General features: G+C 53.9%; 1 protein-coding gene across 6 annotated transcripts in view; it reads right to left on the reverse strand.

Moving 5' to 3' along the window:
• The window catches only part of Iqsec1 (IQ motif and Sec7 domain ArfGEF 1), a 222466-nt gene that overhangs the window by 27237 nt on the left and 173001 nt on the right, over positions 1-22228 (reverse strand). For all 6 annotated transcript variants that reach the window (XM_059258194.1, XM_059258193.1, XM_059258191.1 and 3 more), the window contains 2 exons: positions 8675-8966; positions 3697-4943 (listed from right to left, as the gene is read on the reverse strand). In XM_059258194.1, the coding sequence (XP_059114177.1) occupies positions 3697-4937 (1241 nt within the window). In that variant the 5' untranslated portion in view covers positions 4938-4943; positions 8675-8966. The remainder of the gene's footprint in view (positions 1-3696; positions 4944-8674; positions 8967-22228) is intronic.

Consider the following 22228-nt stretch of genomic DNA (forward strand, 5'->3'; position numbering starts at 1 on the left):
AGCAACATGGCTTCTCTCAGAATTTCCAATGTTCCCTGACCTGGCATCATGATCAGAGTGAAGGAGGAAACTGAGGCTGGGTGTTCGTTAGGGTCTGAGCTGGGAACCAGCCAGGGCCTTGGTGTCTTTCCACGTGGAACCTTATTGGCTCCTGCCAAGTGGCTACCAGCTAGATCTCTCAGAACCAGAGCTGCTGCAGGTTGCCCCTTTGGGCTCGGCTGGCCTGGCCTGCTTTACAGCTATGCACCTACCCTGGTCTCCAGTAACCACACATGGCCTCTGGAGAGCCAACCTAATTTTCATTAGCTTTAATTAATGCATGCCCCTAGGTTGGGCCCTCCAGTCCTGTCTCTGGCAGTGTAAAGGGGCCATCACCTCCAAATTCACCTCCGATCTGGAGGTGGCTCCAGTGTCCACTGAAGGATCTCAATGAGTTGATTCTAAAATTCCCGAGGAACAACTATCTGTGAAGGATGTGACAATGGAGAGGTCCTTGCTTTAATACCATGACACATGAGGGGTTGGGGAGATGGCATTTACACACATATATGCATGGGCACACACATGTGTACTGGCACCTGCACACTCATGAACACACCCATGCCCAGCAGATGTATGAAAGTGTAATGGTTAGACCTGATAGTAAGGGTTGGCTTTTGGCTCAGTGGTGAGCACTTGTCTAGCCTTTGCAAGGTCCTGGGTTCAGTCCCCAGCAGGTAAAAATAATTGGAAGAACAGAAAACAAAATGCAGAAAGAAAAAGCAATTTCAAACACAAAGGCACTGGTGGCTACACTAAGTGAAATTAAACCCATCCATCAGATAAGAGCAATGCAGCTAAAGCTAATTATAATTAGATGCTTCACGGGGTCCTTTTCATTGTCTTCAAATTATACCTACAAAGAAAAACTCTAATAAAAAGACAAGGAGCCAGCAGGGGACATACTTGTAATTCTGAAAGAGTCATCCTTAAGAAGGCCCCATGATGGCAGATCCTCAAGTGACAAACACTGAACATCAGGAGGCTGGGCAATTTTTTTTTTTTTTTTTTTTTTCGAGACAGGGTTTCTCTGTGTAGCTTTGTGCCTTTTCCTGGAACTCACTTGGTAGCCCAGGCTGGCCTTGAACTCACAGAGATCCGCCTGGCTCTGCCTCCCGAGTGCTGGGATTAAAGGCGTGCGCCACCACCGCCCGGCCAGCCTGGGCAGTTTTGTGAGATCCTGTTTCAAAAGGGAAGTACTCGCCAGTGGTCCTAAATTCAAAACCCAGAACTAAAAAAAGTGACAGTGAAGAAATGGGCAAATAACCTGAAAGGTGTGTTACAGAGACGGAACAGTGAAGTGCTAGCAGAAAACACAAGTTAAACAGTGACGTAATCCATACTCTGCCCGGAGGAAGCAGGGCAATACAGAATGGTGTGGGTGGGGAGCAAGCACGGTCAGATCCAGGGGTGGGAAACAGGTACAGCCCCTTTTCAACATGAACTTGGCGGCTCTGATGCCAAAGAAAGTCTCTACCCAGGAGCCTACAATTCCACTCTGCTGTCACCCTGAGAAGGCGCTGGGACAGTCCACACACAGTGTCATGTTTCCAGAGACATGAAGAGGCTGAAGCAACAGGCTGAATAACCTTCAGAGGACCATGCTGGGGCGCACCCCATGTGGCACACGGGAAAGAAGGTCCATTATCACCGGCAAGAGAGACCTTCAACAGCCAACCACTGGGAGGACCTAGGTTGAAGTCATCTAGCCCAGGCCACAAGTGACGAGAACCAGGTCAAATAACAACAACACACACGTTTGTCCTTGTACTCTGCACACACCAACCTTGCACTCTTAGAGTCTGGAAGGAGAGGGCATCAGCACCAGCCCTGTTTTACAGATGTGGAAAACACATAGTAGGTCCACAGAGATAAAGACCTGGATGGGCTTGGCTTCAGTCATCAAGAGCTTGCTGTGCAATGATAGGAACCCAAGTTTGATGCCCAGCCCTCAAAGCCTATCATCCCGGTGCTGGGGAGGTGGAGCCAGAGGACTCTGGGCCTCACTGGCCAGCCAGCCTGCCTAGCTGAATCACTGACTTCCAGGATTAGTTAGAGACTCCATCTCAAAAAGTAAGGTGGGCAATAAAAGATGACACCTGACATCAGCTCCGGTCCCCACAAGCACGCACCTAAACAAGCAGGATCGATCTCTCTCTCTCTCTCTCTCTCTCTCTCTCTCTCTCTCTTTCTCTCTCTCTCTCTCTCTCACACACACACACACACACATGCACGTGTACACACATGCACACACACAATGGAGAGGCTCCCACAGTCAAAGAGGACACATCCTGAACTGTAAGGCTTTTGCTGTGAGGCAGAATACATTTGAGTGTTAAGTGATAATCGATGGAGAAAGAATCTACAAAGGCTAAAGCTGGTTGGTCAAGGAGATTGTTTCCCTTTGCCTTCTGTACCCTACTGGAGGCCTCCACCTATCCACTCTGCTGTAACCCCTGTCACTCCAGCCCGGGGCCGAGAGGCAGTCCTGGAGCAGGGCAGTGTGTAGGAGTAGCAAGGCCAATGGAGGACACATGGACTAAGTAGGAGACGCTCATCAGTGACCTGTGCACTCTGGCTGGGGCTTGCTTGAACAGTGGTAGGGTTGGCTCTTACATGCAGCAGGCTGCAGGTAGGGAACAGGTTTCAGGAGCTACTCTCGCGGCAAATGTGAGGGATCTAAGACTCGGCTTTGAGGGCTATATACCATTCCCTCCCCACCAGGTCCCTCTGTTGTCCCAGTCCATCTGCACTGCTACGGATGCTCAAAATCATGCCATCCTAGTCTTAGAGGAGCAGCAGGGAGCAGCGAGGTGTGGCTCAGATGTGGCTGGCCCCCACTGTGCCCCACTACCCTCCTGTGGCCCTTCTGGGAAACTCCTAGGGTGTATGCTTGTAACCAGCAGGCAGGCTAAGTCACATGCTTTCCAGGTCCACAGCCCCCAGGGAGACCACACCAGGCTGGCGTCTGATGACCCCAAATCCCAGAATCCCCAGGGAAGGAAATGTGAAATCTCAGGTTAAATAAGAGCTGCCAAGGTCCCCTCTGAGGGTGTGCTCGGCCCTCCCCACTTCCCATGCTATTTTTGACCCTGCTAAGAATAGTTGACTTTAAATATCCATCTCTTACCACGGCTTGGCTCTCAGGACCGCCCAGCTGCACCTTCCCTGAGCCCCTCCACGCCCCTCCAGAGCAGCCACTCAAAATGGCCCAATCTACTGTTCTGTCAGCTGCAGCCTACAGATACAAACCTGCCACCAGCTCATTCCAAGACCTTTGCGCTTCACGTCGGCCCTGAACCTGGCATTTGAGGCTGAGCCAGCTATGGGGACACATGGGTGGGCATGATGGCTAGGGATTTACCACAGAAAAGTTCCCACTCTGCTATCTAGTCCAGGAATACCTGCCATCTCCACAAATGGCCCTTGGAGGAGCTGGGTCTCCCAGGATTCAAAGCTGCTCTGACCATAAACATGGCGCAGCATCCTGCCTTGACCTTACAAAGACTGCCTGAAACTTCTGCCTCAGTGGGGACGTGCTCAGAGGCTCACAGCAGGAAGGAAGGTGAATTTGCCTCTTGCCTACTCTGCCTGGGCCCAGGGTTGTGACGACCAAGGCCATGTGGGTCTGTCTTCCTTGCATGAAAGGGGACTCACTTGTTGAAGAGATTCAGGCCAATTCGGTAATGTCTCTTACGGATGACATCATTGCTGAAGGCTGGCGAGTCCCAGCTGTTGCGGGTCTCCTTGTGGTATGTCTGCTTGCTGAGTGTCTGCTCCCGCAGGCTGTCCCGAGACGAGGACTCAGAGCTGCAGTTTATGGTGTCGTTGGAGTTGGATGTGCTGTTGATGCTATCATTGTCCCCATCTGAGTAGTCAGACTCAGACTTGCTCTGCCGGTTGGCTGAACCATTGATGGCCAGGTGGCTCTCGAGAGGTCTGGGGGGCCGAGGCCGCAACTCAGGCTCCTCCCGGGGGAGGCCTTTGGGGGGGCCACCGTGGGGGCCATGCTTGGGGCTGCCTTGCTGTCCACCGAGGCTGCGCTCATAGGCACTCTGCCTCTTGAGTGAGCTTCGATCTGAGCGGTCACTGAGTTCCACGGAGCTGTCACTGGGTGGCTCAATGGTGAGCAGGGGAAGGTGCTCCACTCGCAGCCGTGGTTCTGGCCGCTCCAGCGATGGTGAGCTTCGGCAGCTCGTGTCTGTGTCAGCCTTGTCCTCCTTGTGGGCCAAGGCCCAGTAGTCCTGGGCTGTACCCCCAGCCCTTAGCCGCAGGTCCGACTCGGTGCTGGAAGGCCGATCCCCAGCCTGTGAGAGCGGTAGAGGGGGTGACAGCTCTTCCTCGTCAATGTAGAGGGTGACATCACTATACGAGGCTGTCATCTCATCCAATTTGCGGTGGTCCATGCCATGCAGGCTCTGCTTGGGCTCCGTGTCCCGGGCCCGTGCTGTGTCTGGGGCTGGTACCTCCTCACTGTGTAGGCTGCGGCAGTTGAGGGCATCATCGATGGACTCAGCCAGGGACTTCACCTGCCGGGAGAACGCATCCTCCAGTTCCGTGATGGCGTCTGCAAAGTCACTGGAGGGTGCTGGAGACTTGAGGGCTGGGTCGCTAAGGTCTCCACATTCTGACGGCACCAGGGCCCCCAGCTGGGAGCCATCATTGGTCACAGAGACTTGCTTGCCCTCAAAGTAGGAGCTGTGCACCTTCTCGGGGCCCTCGAAGGAGAACTGCATCCTCATGTTGGACAGCACAATGCGGCGTGACATGCGGTTCTCCGACATGGAGCTGCGCAGGCGCTCAAAGTTCTTGTTCATTTGGTACTGGCGGAACGCCGTCTGGATGGTGCGAGCTGCATGGCGGGTCACAAGGCGTCCCCCATACTTGCGTTCTAGCATTTCCACCTGGTGGGGTAAGGAGAGGAGAATGTGGGCCCTGTATGATGGTAGAGAAATAGATATCTACCCTTTTCTATGCTCCATAGGGATGTAACCTGGGATGGTCTCACCACATCCCCAGGTTGCTTGAGATTGCTGGATGTTTTCAGTGTCAAATGGGACAAATAAATGCCAAGATAGGGTAAAGGTGGTGCACACACGTGCTGAGAATCCCAATACCTCTGGCCACAGAAGCTATGGGCCCTGGAGGTTTTCTGAAGATATTATCTACAGATATGACCCCAGAGCTGGGGAACTTGAGGCATGAGCAGGTCAGTACCTAGTCAGAGGGCCTGGCTTGACCTTGGCTCTGCCTCTCATCACCTCTGGCTGAGCCTTGGAACCATGAAGTTCCCCATTTCCTTAACTGTGATGCAGGGCAGCAGGAGGACCCACTTTTAGTGCTCTGGTAAGCTCACAGTGATGGAAGGCAGGTGCTTGGCACAGGCCAGGGACAGCTGGAGGAAGACCTCAGCCCCATTCCTAGGTAGCAGTTGCAGCTGTGAGGTCTCTGTCCTTGCTATACAGAAGGCTGAGCTGAGGCCTAGGGAAGACTTGGCAAGGGTGGCCCTCCCTCTTTGCCGTATGGCTCCATGAGCTCTGATGGGCATGGTTGTGAGTTGTGCTGGGCAAGCTCTCAGGCACCTCAGCTCAACAGCTCTCAAGAGTGACCCATGGCCTCCTGAAATCTCAGGCCATGCAGTCTGCCCAGCCTGAGGGCTAATCCTGAGTCTGGATCCTGGGTGAGTAGGAAACACACTCAGCTATAGCCTGGTCTGCAGGAATCAGCGATCTGTCTCTGGCTGCTGGGGCAGGGCTGTGTTTTGCAGGGATGAGGAGAGGGTTCGGGTTCCCAGGACCAGGTGAAATCCTGACTCCACATGTCTGCACTGTTAGAGCCAGCATCTCATCAGGCATGGCAATGCAAAAGGGAGACACACAGGTTCCTGCCCTGGGAGAATGTGTGAGGTTAAAAAGACGCACAGTCTGATACAGAACACCAGAGACATTGAGCAAAGCCAGGGCTGTGGCCCAAGCCTGAGAGAGGCCCTTTTGCACACCATCTCAGGGCTACCAGGAAGCAGCTCCAGGGAGAGCCAGGAAGGAGGCTTTGGGGGTTCTTTCCCTGCCATCCAGAGATGGCTGTACTGTCGCATCAACAAACAAAACTACTACTGGCTGAGTGGTCAAAAAGCTCAGGGTCAGGAAGGGACAAAAGCTGAACCTGGGAGGCCCCCTTCAATCCCCTGCCTAAGAAGGCCTTGGCCTGGAATCCCTGCCAAGGGCTTCAGAGATACCAGAGTCACCAAAGCTTATTGCAGGGCCTTTCTTGATGCCCTGGACCCTGGGGACAAGGGTCCATCCTGCTTTCCAAGTTCCCCCTAAGTCTGTGTGCGTTGTGTTGAATGACAGCTCATTAGGAGGGCAGAAATGGACTCTGTGATGAGTCACCCAGAAAGCCCCTCTCTGCCCCTCCCTAAGTGGGCACTGGTTGGCCCAACTCCATTCTCTCTCACTCCTGAACTCAACCATGGCTATCCTGCCTTATGGTCTGGAAGTGCCATGAGGCCCCATCTATAGCTCGCTGGGACCCAGGGGAGGGAAAAGCAACTAACATTTGCTACCCATGGGATGCCAGGGACTGGACCACACCCTCACACAGTTCTTACTGTACTGAGACGAGGGACTCCGCTACCTCTGCTCTCAGATGACGTAAGGGAAGCTAGTAGCCAGGCTTTACAGCCAGTGGTAGGGAGGCCTGCCTTGGGGCCAGGCCTCACACCCTTATGTGCTTATTGCTGAGGATTATCTCAAAGCAGTGTGCATGAGGAGGATCCAGAGGAATTTTCTTCCACAAAGCACACCTGCCACCACTCAGCGACTTGAGGTCATTCCCGGATCCCCATGCAGGGCCGCTGGCTCTCAGGGATGAGGAAGGAGAAGGCGTGGAGGGTTGGATTGAGGAGAATGCATCTGATTTCTCACTGGACTCTTTTCACTAAGATGAGATTCCCACCTTCCCCTCACAATTCTCATGTAATCTACGCTACTCCTACTTTTGCCTTGCTTGCCGGGAAGCTCAGGCAGCAGGGAATACTTCATGGCTGCTAACGGTAACTCCTCTTGCCTCTGTGCCAACTCTTCCCTGCCACCTTTTCTCTCTCATACACCAAGGTCATTCTTGTCCCAAAGCCTTGGCATATACTCTTAGCTCTTCCCCAGACGGCCAGTTGTCAGGCCAGCCACCGTCATCTGATGCAGCCAACACTCAGAGTCCCTCTACTTCTTCTTCCAGAATTACGACCCCCAGGGTCTGTGTCATTTCCTGCAGTGACAGTGTCTTAACTGCTGACTTGCTTGTCCATCCACTGTCCAGGAATGTCACTCAGGTGCAGCAGTCTCATCTTGCAGGCTGTCCCTATCCCATTATCTGGCACCAGGGGAAATTCAGCTATGGGTGGAATGAAGGTGAACAGCTGCATATTTGTGGCATGTAATCATCCCTACATGCCGTCTAACCTTGCCCAATTCTATTTCATGGTCCTGTGCAGATGACTTTTACAACGAACTCTTCGGGGATCACTCTGGATCTCTGCACAGCTGAGAAACTCGGTAGAGGCTGTTCCGCCTGCTGCTGGCCTGGCAAAGGAATCAAGGTCCACAGCTGTGGGGGAATATCTGCTACTAGGCCTCTTGGGGGTCTCAACTAACAAGAAGGATAAAGCATGTGTGTAGAGGGAGGCAGGGCTAGCCTATGTCACAAGGCATCACCCCAGGTATGAGAGGTCAAGACTGAGGGCTGTCAGCCAAAGGAGAAGATCCACCCTGAGTGCACCCCACCATGCCCTCAGGACTGAGGCCTGTGGAGAACAAACAGAACAAAGTGGGCCAGCACACATGGATGGGAGGGAGATCACATCTGTGGGCTCTGGGAAGGGGTCCTGGTGTCAGTCCAGGGCTGAGGGACTGCCTGGGAGACATGAGAGCCTGCCCAAAGCACAAGGCCCAGAGCTATGGAATGCCAGCCGGATGCTCTGCTTGTCCCTACACATCCACACAGCTCAGAGATCTCCTGAAACCTGGCATTGCTCAGAGACACAAACAGCAGGCATTCACTCCCACATCAGTTCTCTGCTAGGTCCTGCACTGTATGAGGATCTCCTCTGCTCACAGCGACCCCAAAGGTGCGCCAGGCCACCTAACCCTGGGTTTGAGGCCCAAGGAAGAGCTGCAGCATTCAACAGAGACTTCCTCTACAGACTGTGGAGCCACAAGCCATAGGGGGATATAATAAGTAGCCTCCCTCCCTCAGGCCTTTCTTGGGCCCTAAGGACCTCCATGGCCACCTTGGCAACCTGTGGCCTGGTGGTGCTGGGCCATGACACTCAGATACCCAACACAGGCCCCAGGTCCTAGCAGTGAGGGATATGGAAACCTACAAAGGCAACATTTGAAGAGCAGTCTATAAGTCCCCAGAAAGGATGTCAGTGCCCCTGGCCATCGATGTAAATCCCTTCCCACACTTCAGCAGAGCTGGGCTGGGAAAGGCTCTGTGAGAAGTGCAGGCAGGGCTCCTGTCACCCTCAGATGTGCACCCCAGCTGGTATCTGGAACCCATCACAAAGACCATCTGGTAGCTGAGGCCTTGTGTCACTTGGGAGGCCATGCATTGTGGGGCAGGGGCCCCTGCCACCTACCTGCTTGTCTTGCAGATCTGAAGAGAGCTCATAGCTCTCAGACAGTGACCGAGAGCGCTTGATGGCCTCCTCCTCAGCCTGCTTGCGCAGGACGGAGGTCGAGTGCTGCAACCGGGGCCTCCGTGTGCGCTGCTGTGGTCCTGGCCCTGCGTACAGCCCATAGGCACCCACTGATGTATGCTCGTAGTGGTCTGGGCTCAGGCTGGAACCAGGTACCAGGGGACCCTGGTGGTAGGCCGAGGGGCTGTCCAGCGATGTGCCAGTCTCGCTGCTGGGGGCCTCGCCCTCAACACTGCAGAGGAGAGAGAGGAGAGACACACGCTAATCAGAAGAGCAGAACTTGGAGAGTAGGACAAGAAGGAGTGCCCCCAGGGAGCAGGGACCCTGCAGAGCCCTCTGCTCTGCATCTTCCTGGAGCTTCTGAACGACGTCCATGTTCTAACTTCTGGCATACTGTTCTGATGGCTTCCCAACCAAGCATCAGTCCTCCCAAGACAGAGGTTTGACCCACTATGGTGCTAATGGCCCCAGTGCTTAGAACAGAGCCTGGCCTGTGCTAGGTACTCACTGTGTTTTGAAAAACTAAGATCACTACCTCTCCTGCCACCTGAATTAAATGCAGGGCTGGTTTTATACCCCCATGTCCCCATGACTAAATTTGGAAAAAGACTATTAAAATTAATTTTTCTTTCCCTTATATGTATAAGTGTTTTGTCTGCATGTATATATGCATCTGTGCTTACAGAGGTCAGAAGAATGTCTGTCTCCTGGAACTAGAGTTATAGACAGTTGTGAGCCACCATGTGGGGTGCTGGGAACTGAACCCAGGTCCTCTGTAAGAGCAAGTGCTTTTAACAGCTGAGCTATCTCTCTAGCTCCTTGGAAACAGGAACTTCAAAATGAAAGACATTAGGGTGGATTCTAGTATAACTGAACTGGTATCCTTCTAAGAAGGGGAATGCAGGATACAACTGTGTGGAGGAAGACTGTGAACACACGAGGAGAAGGCGCCACACCAAAGAGAGAGGCTCAGGAGAAGACAGCCAGGCCACACCTCCACCGCAGACTGGCAGCCTCCGGAGCTTGCAGATAATGAAAGCCTGTGGGTGAGGTGCACCTCTGGTATTTGTCATGGCAGGCTTAGAAGCAAACACAATGTTTCACAAATGCTTTACATTCTAACATTCCCTGCAAGGAGGAACCATAACTCCTTGAACAGGTGAGGACAGTGAGGCCCATGTAAACACTGTCCCTGGTACCACAGGCAGGAAATGGTTCCCTTCCACCTCACTGCCTTTTGCTCCACAGAGTTCCTTCATGCCAAGCAGGAGCAAGGCCAATTAGTGGGGACAGCGGGACTGGCTGTTGACTCATCCCAGCCCTGGGCTGGAACATTCTATTCTGCACAGACACTCGTTTCCTCTACAGTTGCTTTTCAGTGAGGGATGGGAGAAGGAGACACTGACTTGAAGAGTCTCTAACACAAGCCCTCACCCTTTGCCAGGCTCCCTGTCCCTGTGCCACCAGACACTCGGGTGCTGGCAGGAACTTTAAAAGGCCTGTGATCCCTGGGGCAGGGCAGAGGGTCTCTAGAATGGGCAGAGAGAGAAAAGAGCAAGGGCCCCACCCAGGCTGTAATCCTTTCCAAAATGTCCCCTCTTCAGACCAATGAGGAATGTCCTGCTCTAAGCAGCCTGACACACAGGCTGCCCCTGCCCAGTTCTGCTAGAGTCCTGTTATTTGTTCTCCAGGGATAGAACACGGACTCCAGGGGGTCCCCAGGGTGGGGCCCATGGAAGGGAGCCTGAAGCAGGCGGGGGCCAAGGCTGCCTGCTCTTGGACTTGGACCACTCTGCACCAGGGACAGATGCAAATCTCAGCGCCTGCTTTCTGGCCTATGACAGCAACTGCCTCTGGCCTCCAGGGACAGGCCACAGAACCTCCCACCCTGTTCCAGTGGCTAAGGTATGGCAGTAATTCTTTGAGGACCTGGATGAGGAGCTGGGAGACATGCTTTGCTTGGCTACGTCTATAGTTTTCCTGTCAGTAGTATTAGTAACTTAGTCCAGGATCCGCCACCCTTCAAGGCTCTCTGGGTAACACAGAGCCACCTGACCCCATGTTGCCCCTGTACCCCCACCAGTGTCCTTTGGGCCCAGTGGGGGTGGGGGTGGGGTGGAGAGGAAATGTTAGATCTGAAAATTCTCTGTTTGCTGAAACTTGGACAGCACTTTCCATTAAATGCTCAGAACTTCAACCAACTGTCACGAGAAAGAAGGACTGGACACCATTAGAACTGGGCCACCCAGGGTACAGAACGGCAGCCTCCACTGGGAAAGCCCACCCGGGCTCTCTGACACCAAAGCTGGGCCCCACTTCACTCAGGTGGGTCAGCACACACAGAGACGTATGTCCCTCAAATGAATGCACGTTCTGGTCAGGGGCTGGATCTGTGCGTACTGAACTGGAGGACATACGGCCTGTGCCTTTTGTAGGGGATTTCAAACCAGCTGAGCCCTGAATCAGAAGGTGGAGAAGACAGCAGTCACCACCATCCCTGGAGCAGAGCCTGAAGCTCCTTGGTGGTCGACAGGCTGCACAGAAAAGAGTGGGCTTGGCCTGGCTCGTGGTGCTGTCCCTGTCCCTCAAGCCCAGGGTGGATGGGCACTGGCCAGAGGGATTCAGGCGTTTCTTGTCTGGCCCGAGAACAGCTTCAAGGGCAGGGCATTCATTGTTCCTGGCCATGGGTAGAGAGCAGGGCCTAGGCTGCCTGCAAGCCTGGGAGATCCAGTCTACCCAGTAGGCCTCAGCTTAGGGCAGAGGCGCTAAGGACAGAGATATATCCCAGCTGGCTTTGTCTCCATGGATGAGACACCAAAGTGGGTGTCTGTCCAGAAGAGAACTTTGGGATGGGACTAGGATGAAAGAGGTCAGGGACAGACAGGAGCTTTCTGGAGCTGTGTTACTGCTCTGGGCAGTTTTGGGGCCAATAGGTTTGGGAGAGAAGGCCGGGTCTCTCCAGAGCTTCTCCTACGAGAAGGAAGGGGGTGAGGTCATCAAGACAGCTCATCAGTGCCTCCTCCAGAGCCAACCCAGCCTCATTCAGCTGCAGTCACCTGCCAAGTCTATATGAATGGAGCTGTGTGGTGGAACGCGCTTTCCACAGTCCAGAAAAAACACACCCAGGACCAGAGAGATGGTTCGGCAGGTAAAGGTGCTTGCTGCCAAAGCTGACGCCCTGAGTTTGATCCCCAGGACCCATATGATGGAGGAAGAGCCTAGTCTCCTTTAAGTTGTCCGGATCTCCATACACATGCTGTGGTACGCACGCACGCACTCACGAAAATAAATGTAATGTAATTAAGAAAAAGCCTAGATCCTGCTCTAAACCCCCCCCCCCCCCACCATAAGAAAAAAAATGAATGACTTCACGGGGCTCGGCTGCACATGGGAGGACAAAGCCAGTACCCAGGACCTTCCCCATGTGCCTCAAGGACCTGTCGTGACAGTGTCAGACACCAACAGAGGCTCTTCTTTATCGGGGCGTTTCTGATTTGAGAGGGGCAAAGATAACCTTTCTAAGCAGAAAGGCCCATGCTGCCAAGCCACTGTGCAAAGACACTCTTAGGCCCACTGCTAGGGCAGGCACGAGCAGGGCTGTACCAGTCCACTTTGATGGAACCTGGACATCCAGGGAGGGACCCAGGATGACTTTTCTCTGTGGCATCCTCCCAGAGCTTCTTCATGAGGTTGATTCCACTCCACCACATGTTCTTTGGGGAGGGGGGGCTGCAAGAACTGTCCCCTATTGCAAAACAGCCACAGAGGCTCACAGTGTCCTGAGATACAGCAGTCGGCACTGAGATTTTCACGGTGCAGTGAGTCTGTGGGAGAGCCAACACATCAACTTCCTAGAACATCGCCACGCTGTAAGGGAAGGAGTGTTCTTTATGTTAGTCTCCATCCAGGGCTCTGGGTTGGCAACAGCCACACCAGGCTCTACATCCTGACCTGGAACTTCCTCCAGCCTCCTGAGCCCTGGTTCTATTTCTTACCCTCCCTCCATCCCAAGTTCAGGTCTCTGGGGAAATTTCTCCCTAAATCCAGGTCTGTCAGACAGGTCTTAACACCCCAACGTATGTCTTCAATGATACCCCTCAATCTACCATGTCTCTTCCAGACTCCCAGACTACAGGCAGATCAAGGAATGGGATGAGACACAAATTCCACATCCCTGACAGTTCCAAACTGTTCACTTTCTAGAATGTTCTATGGCAGTTAGGTGGTTGCTGCCTGTCACGTGTCTCAGATCTTCCTGGTTCAACAATCCTTCTTCTAGGCACATGCTAAGCCAAGAAGACCAACACACAAAGGGGTAGATACAAGGATTTTCTCACCCCTATGGTCTCTAAGCATGCAAGATTGGAAATAAATCTAGATGCCCACCTAAAAGGGACTGACTGCAATTACTTTTATGCCCACACAAGGGAAGTAATGTCAAGATGCAGAAGATCTGACCTGACAGCTGTTCTTGTGAAGAGACCTGGAGATGTTTCAGCTGACTATAAGATTGATGTGACCTGATGCCGTCACACAGCTAAGGAGGCCCGGCGCCGTGCTCGACAGAAAGCCAGGAGCAAAAATAGCCCTAGTGCAGCTGTCAGATCACAGCAGAAGCCTCTGCATCCTGGAGCTAGGCTAGAGGTGGCAGACCTTTCATTTTTCCCTCACCAGCCCCTGCAGACATTGCTAATCTATCACTGACTCTCTCCTGCTGATCTTGGGTGGAGCTTCAGCAGGGTTCCACATAGATTCCCTACATCTGATCCTAGCTGGCATAAGAGACAGACCCTGTGGGTCAGACCCAAATTACTGCAAGCTGGGTCAGCTGAGCAAGCTAGGCCAGAAGCAGCTCATCTCAGGGTATATGATCCCTTGCCTCAGTCCTAAAGGATGATAAGTTAAGGCTGGAATAGATTCTCCCCCCGCCCTGGGGGGGCACTAAGTCCCATGTAGTCCCAACATGAGAAAGGAAGTGGTGAGTACTCTCCCTCTGGAGGTGTTGAGCTGCATGGGTCATTCCCAGGAGTGGAGAATACTGTTTGATAGGGCTAGTCTCAATGTGCAGCCTTTAGTTACATCTCAGGGTCTCCCAGGGAGGGCCATGCTCTCATCTGATCGCAATCCCCACTCTCTCCGGAGGCCCCCGCCACTTCCCACCTGTACAGCAACTGGGGCGTGTACAAGTGTGGTCCTTCAGCAGATAGGGGATGAGCTCCCTATGTTCAAGAAGAGGTCCTGGTGGTTGGGCAGGCCTGGTGCCACCTGTGGACAGGTCCATGCTCTGCCCCAGGGCTCCCTTCCTACCAGGGGACTTCAGGCTGACGCAGAAGGCCAACTTCTTACCCTCTCCAGTCTCAAATGTTCCTGCCTCACAGAGATGGGCTGTTTTTTCTTCCAGACCAAGTGAGTCAGAGATCACTGAAGGAACCCCAGAGTCCCTGCTGCCCTAATGCACCAGGCACAGGGAATCTCTCTGCACACTGCTTTTCTGTTTGCATACTGCTTTTCTGCTTGCACACTGCTTACCAGTTACTTGTATATGTGAGCATGGACACTGGTGTCTCACTTTCCATTCCAGTACATTGAGAACAGAGTGACTGCTGCAGGAGGCTGCTGGTATAGCAGAGTTGGCACAGTGCCAGCCTGCACAGGGACGGCTCCACTCATGAAGGAAATACCTTACTCTGGCTGGAGGTGGGAGGGCCCCAGATGCCCAGAACAGCCTCATGACAGGGCCTCAGCCTCATGACTGGGACCTCTGAGGCCCTGCCTATGGGTCAGAGAGAAAGTCTGCATCTCTGGACTAAAAAGCTCCAGGGGAGGGGAGACAAGAGACTCTGACAGGCCCCAGGGGCCAACTAAGATGCCACATCCTGGCTCTGGCCTTGGCTATAGTTCTAGCTGTATGTGAGTCAGGGTGGGGGTAGAGGCCTCGCCTTTCTGCCTTGGATGTCTCTAATTATAGCCTGTGAAGTCATGAATGACTTTTCTCAAGAAAAACGTTGGTCAGAGGAGGCTCCAGGCGGCAGTGAGGGCACGACAGAAGAGGGACCTGTTGTTTACCACCAGTGCCGACGATGGGGGTAGTGGGAGCAAGCTAAGGTCTAACACACCTAAGAAGAGTCTAAACTTCGCATGTAACTCAGCCCCGTCTCCCATCCTACAGAGCAAGCCAGTGACCCACTTGCACTTGGTATTTCTTCCTTGAGAGTGAGGATCATACACAATCTTACCTGAGATGCAACCACACAGGTCCTACCCACCCCTACCCCGACACTGCCAATCATCTAGAGAAGACTTAGAATCGTAACCCAAAGACAGTGCTGGGGAAAGATTCAGCACACTGTAAGGTTTGGGGAACAAGGAGGAGACTGCATCTTGTGGGGAACCACCCTCTTCAGGGTAGGCTGGGATTGGGCTAGAGGACCCAAGCTATCTGAGAGGCCCCGCTGTGGTTAAACATCCACATTTAAGTATCTTGGGCTAGATTCTATTCAGCCTGCACCTGCCACAGCCAAAGAGCCTCCTGACATGTGTGTGCATCTTGTGGCCTCCCTAGACAGGGTTTTAGATTTCCAGAATGGAAGGCTGAAGTAGGTTAGGCCAACCATTCTCAGGCCTCACAGGTTCCCATGAGGGCTTCTGTATGGCTGTTAGCTGCTTGGGGGGCATTAATTGAGGTTGATCACCCAAAGAGAATAGGGACTGTCCTGGTCTCTTACTGGGCTGGGATCCCATGTGCTCCATCATATCCTCAGATTAGTTGGGTGGGGCTGTTAACATAGACCAGTACAGGGCCTGGGGAGTAAGTGAGGAGACTGTGTCCTCTATGCATGGGTAGGGCTGGCATAGCTCAAGAGGGGAGGCTATCACCCTAGGTCTCTGTAGGGCAATCCTAGGGCCAAGGGGACAGGATCTATGGGACAAGTGGCAGGAGCAGAAGGTTGGCAATGACTTGGAGAGGTTTGCGGGAGGAGGAGTGGGGGGTGCTCACAGGGTTGGAATATTAATTAGTCTCCTGAGTGGCTCTTGTCCAGCTCTCTGCCTGGGTAGCCCAGAGCCAGCTCAGGCAAACCATAGGGACACACTGCTCTTCATTCTGCGGCTCACAGAGGCTTGAGCTGAGTCAGGACTTTAGTCATCGCAGTCCTTAGTCCTTTTGCTCTGGAATGTTCCCAGGATGTGGCCCCAGGAGCAGAGTGCAAAGACATAAAGGGATAGGTTAAGGGAACAGAAAGTGGTGGGGGAGGCCACTCCTTGGCAGGCCCTCTACCCACCCCATCGGTAAGTGGTTCCAGAGGACTGTCCACTGCTGGTGATGGAGGAGTCATGGACTTGCAGGGAGTCCTTCGTAGGAACGAGGGTGGAGCCCTCTAAGACTGACCCAGCAGAGCTGGGATGAGTGTGATTTGGGAGAGAGATCATGCAGGGAGGTTGGAGAGCAGAAGGGGAGGATGTTGACACATCCAGGGGGATCTGGGCAGAGAGCCAAGGGAACAGAGAGCCCGTGAGACTAGACTGTGAGCACTGTGCTCAAAGCCCTAGAGGCAGCCAGGCCTGGAATGTGGGGGCTGTGGTGCTGGGGGGCCATTGGGAACACAAGAGTGAAATGAAGATTTAGGGCCCAAGTCTTCAGGGGGCACATGGGTCTTGACAGCCACTCGACCAACATTATCAGGGCTCCAGCTGGGTAACCAGAAGCATAGCTCTGCAAATGAGAGGTGATGACATGTACTTCTAACAGTGCAGAGACTTCCCCTGCAGGGCTGGATGGAGGTGGTGTGGGGGTATCAGGTAGGTTTCCCCTTTTATCCTGTTCTCAAGTTCTCATTAATGAGAACACAATCGGAGGACCCGACAGCCTGCGGCCCAGGGTGGCAGGAGCCCTCAGAGGTGGAAGGGGGGCACACTCTGCCCCTCCACCTGCAGGAGCCCTCAGAGGTGGAAGGGGGGGCACACTTTGCCCCTTCCACCTGCAGGAGGGAAGGTTTTTTTTTTTGGAGGGGGGCTACTCTTTCACACACCTTCTCTCCTGCCCATCTGTCGGCCAGCTCTGACTACTTGGCTGATCTCCCTGCCACCAACCAGTGGACACTGCCCTTACTCCTTGGCCTTATCACACAACTTCTCCTATAGGCCCTTCAGAACCTCGTTACCTGCCCCTAAAACATCAATGATCCAATCGAAGCATAGCTCCAACCACAGGGCCTTCCAACCTAGGGAAATCAGTCATCACTATGGCCCAGAAGGCTCACTGTCCCCCTCCACTGTACCCAAAGGGCCACCAAGCTCAGTTTAATCCCACTAGTCTCCTGGCTAATCGTCTACAGTCCAGCTCCCACCCCAGGGCCTTTTTATATACTATTTGCATGGCAGCTGCAGGTCCTGGTGGGATAAGAAGGAGGGATGGGAGTTGGAGGTATCTGTGCAAGACTGTGGCTAAGAAAGAAAACAGAAGACTGGGTGGGAGCCCAGGGTGCTGGACTTCAGGCAGGGCAGTGGTTCTGATGTCTGCCAGGGGACAGAGGCAGGAACGGGATTCTAGAAGGAGCTGCCAGAAGCAGGGCTCTGGGCAGGGCTGGGCTCTCTGAGGCCAGCCAGCTGCCCACCCCTCCATACCCCAACAAGATATAGCATGAACACTGCACTGGGCAGTTCAGGATCACTCTGGCCCATGCCTGCTATAGAGAGTGGGGTCCAAGACTCACGGTCTCTGTGACCACAGGTGTCCTGAGCACTTGAGATACCTTGGGGCTACTCTAGTATAACCCAGCCACCACCTTCATGGGGATGCTGGCCTGGCCCCAGCTTCATAGCCTTGCTCACTTGTTACTGGTCTCAGCTGGAGAGAGATAGGCTGCAGCCCCACTCCAGCCCACAGCCTGTGGCATTCTCTGACTGCCCGCACGCAGGCCGCCAGAAGCCACCTTTATATATGTAGAAAAATATGGGTCTCCAAACAATGGGCTTTTCAGAGCGGCAGCTATTTTTAGAGCTCTGCTTACTGAACTAACACTCAGCATTTCCCCAACTTGTCAGCTGCCGCCCAGAGCCAGGCAGGCGGCAGGAGGAGCAGAGGTCAGGAGCTGGGGGCTTCTTGAGCCATTCGGGGGCCATTCTGGTGTGCAGAGACAGATGTCAGTTTGGGGCTGCCCCAGGCTAACAGGAGGCATGGCTAGCAGCCTGTCCATGTGCCCCACCCAGGTCAGCATGGCACCTGCCCTCCCGACAACTGTTCCTTTATCCAGTGTGCTCTGGGGTGGAGTTGTACACCCAGGGTTGAACACCAGCCTTTTCTGAGTCTCAGTTTCCCTTCCTCATGCGGGGTGTCTGGGAGCCCAGAGGGCAGGCTGAGCCGGAACTGTTTCCTCAATGTCCTGGGCAGCTGAGCTCACACAAGTCTGTTCATCAGTCCGTCACCACAGGGAAGGAAGAAAGGGCTCCGTGTCCCTTGACCCAGACCCTGAAGCCAGGCCCTCACAGTGTCCTGTCCTGTCAACAACATGTTCTAGAAGGCTGGTCATCCTTCCGGCCTCCGAGCCAGCCCTCCCTCCCACTGTAGGCAGGAGTGGGTGCATGGGGTGGGGGGCAGAGTGGACTACCCCCTGGCTCTGTTGGAGTGGCTTGCTCCCAAAGAGTTCTGAGGATCAACCTAGGCTTTGAGCCAGCCTCAGACATTGAAACCAACCAGCCTTGTCCATCTACAATCTCAGAGGCTCCCATCAAAAGGAACACAAGGGTCCTGGCTGTGCACAAACTGTCCCTAGCCTAGGGTCAGAGAAGGCTTGGCATCCATGTGAATAGTACAGGTGTCTCAGGAATCTAGCCCTGAGCACCCCCTCAATAGCATGCAGGAGTGAGGGAAGGAAAGGGTACAGACACTTACAATTACCACTGCTTGGGATCTCCTGAGCTCTCTCCCCATGGGAGGACAGAGGTTTCCATTTGTTCACAAAATGACCCCAGTACCCAAGTAGGACTAGGTACAGCAGGTGAAATGGGTGAATGATGGTGACAGTGAAGGACTTGAGTTAGCAGGACCAGCTATTCTGACCCAGAGCCCAGTGAATGAATAGGCAGGGCCAAAGCCACAATGCGGTCAAAATAGATAAAGACATGGTCTGGTGTATCCTCCATCCCCCATGCCGCCTCTCATGGGTGGGAAGCCTGCAGCGGGGAGGCTTGCTGGTCACACACAGGCTAGGAAGCTCCACTGTGGAAATGCATAGACTCTATATAGGCAAAAACCCATCACATCATAGCATAGTTCCTGAGCCTCAAGTCTCTAAGTATGGACGACAGTGCAGACACACTCTCTAGGATACATTGGGCTCAGCTTCAGGGCCACTGAATCTGCCCTGGACTGCTTCTCACAAACCCAAGATACCTTCAGGAGCTGTGCCCTAGCAGGCTAGACAAATGCAGTAGGAGTAGAGTTCCTGACACAGGCTGGCAACACACACCCTCACTTGGGAAGTGAGCCAGCTGGCAAAGGGGACAGGAGCCTCTCGGTGAGTTGGGGCAGACGCAAACACCCTGCAATCAAGCTCAGCCAGACGTCAGTCTGGCAAGGTGTCACTCACATAGTCACCACTATCATTCTGCAGAAAGCCCCATCATGCCTGAGGATGCTGTCCCACATCTCAGCACCAGAGTACCAAACAGGGCACAGGCCTAAACTCAGAGAAAAGCTTACACTAATGGCCCCCTGTGGCCAAACCTAGAGCGGGCAGCCTTTCCAGAGACTCTAGACCACGGCCAGGGTAAGGGTTAAGACCTATCTACCTGGCTGTGAAGTTAGGCAGTCCTTGCTCATAGGAAGCCTCTGAGGGCACACCTAGCCTTCTACTCCTTTCACACTCCCTTCCTGTCTGTGGAGATCTGTGTAAGGCTAAAATTCAGGGCCTACTTGTCATTCCCAAGAAGCATAATTCAGAAGGCAGAGTCCCCAGGGAAAGGCTCAAAAACATCAGAGCTCTGCAGGGATGGCGGGAAGCTGAGGCCTTGCATTCTATGAGTCCTCAGAGTGTGGTTTTCTCAGACTCCACAAAGGCCACCTCATTACACTGACCACAACCCATGGTAGGTCATGAGAGCCAGCAAGCCTCTGTATCAGGCAGTCTTGTGTCTGAGCCTCAAAGAATCAGGACACAATTTAAGAAGTCATCAGATGGCAGTATTTATATTTCAAACTGACAGGGTGGCCTGCCCTGCCTACTGAGAATGTCAGTCCATGTTTGGGATGACATCTCAAAGCTCCAGAGGTACCCAGGGCTGAGCAGGTGAAGTGCTGTATGACCTGAGCCAAGTGACCACACCTCTCGGGGCTCACATTAGCTAGTGCCCCGACCACTGACCACTGGGAACATGAGGTCAAGCAAAGACAAGCCTTGCCAACAACAGCTCCCACACTGGGCTGTCCTGCCCTGTGCCACTGACTAGAGAAGGGCTCAGCCCCAGGGTTCTGTTCCACTTGTCCAGGACAGAAAGGGGACAGGAAGAATGCTCCCATGCTGCCCCACCCAGCTGAGCCCTTGATGGCTCTGGAGCCACACACACATCTTGGAGATTTGGGACAGCTCTGTTCACTCCAAGTCACTCCCTGCTGGGTCCAGGAGCAAAGTTCCCCACAGTTGCCACCGTGTTCTTATCTAGCCTCCCCCTCTCCCCTCCCCCTTGCTTTCATGGGCCACTGCCCGCAGCCCTCCCTCAGCCAGCCTACCCAGCTAGCAGGGCGGCTCTTGTTGGTTTTGAATGCACAAAGATGACCACAAGCTTCCGACCCCAGGGCTTGCTCAGAAAGATTTTTCAGAATACACATACACACACAGAGCCAAAAATCTTCCCGGCTGAGCCAAATTAAATACAGAGTCCTCTAGTTATTTCCATACGCGCAAAATGGACTTAAATAAAGCAGCTCTCTGTGGCAGGCTCCAGCAGACAGGGCCAGGCTGGGCCCCAGGGACTCCCCGGGAGGGCTGGGGGGAGGCACAGGCTTAGGGGCCAGCCCCGAAGAGTATGGGCTGTGCCAGGGAGAAAGAGGCCTGTGTAACAGGCAGCCTCTTGGCCCACCCTGTCACCAGGGGTGCAGCTCCCAGAGGCCCCAAGTACATGGCAGAAAGCACAGCAAACGGCTCCTGCCCCGCCTGACGCATGGGCAGTCCACCACAGTTAGCATTTCATCCAAGGGATTGTGTATCACAACTGAGGACCCACACACTGACCACCCAGCACTTACAATGAGGAGTACCTGGATATTGCAACTGACAAACTTCTGAAGACGAGCCAGACTGTCTTCCTTCCCATTTTGTGGAGGAAAAAAACCAAGACAAAGAGAGGTGGAAACTTAACCAATGCCATAGGCCTCACAGAGGGGGGAGGGGGTGTGCCAACTCGGGTGTGGACCACCCTCCAAGACTAGGCTGCTCCCTGCTCCCTGCCTATGTCACCTGGGTCCCTCTGGGGCCAGCTCACTACTTCTAGTCACTCAGGGCACAGCAGCCAGCAGGATCTTACTGTGTTTTCAGTTTCCTGAGACCCTCATCTGCCCCATAAACCCAGAAAGGCATACTGTACCACTCCTGATTCCCCACATCACTGGCACACAAGGCTCTCTCCCAGTGACTGCATACCCCTCAGGAAGGGATTGTGGCCCCAGGCCAGGGACTGGGCCTCTTTGGGCCCGCACTTCTTAGCTATCAAGTAGGAATACCAGCAGGGAGCAGTTGTGCATGCCTTCAATCCCAGCACTTGGGAGGCAGAGGGGGGTGGATCTCTGTGAATTTGAGGCCAGCCTGGGCTACACAGTGAGTTCCAGGACAGCCAGAGCTATGTAGTAAGACTCTGTCTCGAAAACAGAACAAAACAGAACAGAACAAGGTGAGAATACCACTGACCACACAGGGCCTCACAGTGACACACCCACAACCCTCCACTGGGGCCTGCAGGCCAGGAGGTGCGTCTGGGAGTCTTATCCCTGCATCACGCCCTGGCAATAGGTGAGAGATGATGAACCTGCACCAGGAGGAGGCTCAGGCAGGGGAGCACCCTGTGGAATCAGTAGCATCCACACCCAGAGCCAGAGGCATTTGGGCCTTTTCTGACCAAACTTGGTGGAGTCCTGCATCCCCACCCCCCCCACCCCCCACCATGTGCCAAGAACTGTGGCAGGAGCCAGGGTTAGTCGTAAGATATTCATAAAAATGACAGTAACTAACATCTAGACCACCTACTGTGTGCCAGTCTCATCACTGGGGACCTACTGTGTGCTAGGCTCCAAACCTAGCACTGAGGGCTGGCCAGCTCCCAAGAGTGCAGGCTAAAGGCGGTGTCAAAGGAGCCTCAGCGGGCCAGACTCTGACAGGGGGAGTGGGACAGAGAACTTCTCCAGGACTTGGGCTGTAGGTAACCGCCAGACTCCTCAGGAGAGGTAGAACCAGAAATCCTGGATAAAGGAGAAGGGGGCTGTGCAAAGGCTAGGGACCCTGACAC

The sequence above is a fragment of the Peromyscus eremicus genome, chromosome 3 (genome assembly GCF_949786415.1).
Source record: "Peromyscus eremicus chromosome 3, PerEre_H2_v1, whole genome shotgun sequence".
NCBI classification, from domain to species: domain Eukaryota; kingdom Metazoa; phylum Chordata; class Mammalia; order Rodentia; family Cricetidae; genus Peromyscus; species Peromyscus eremicus.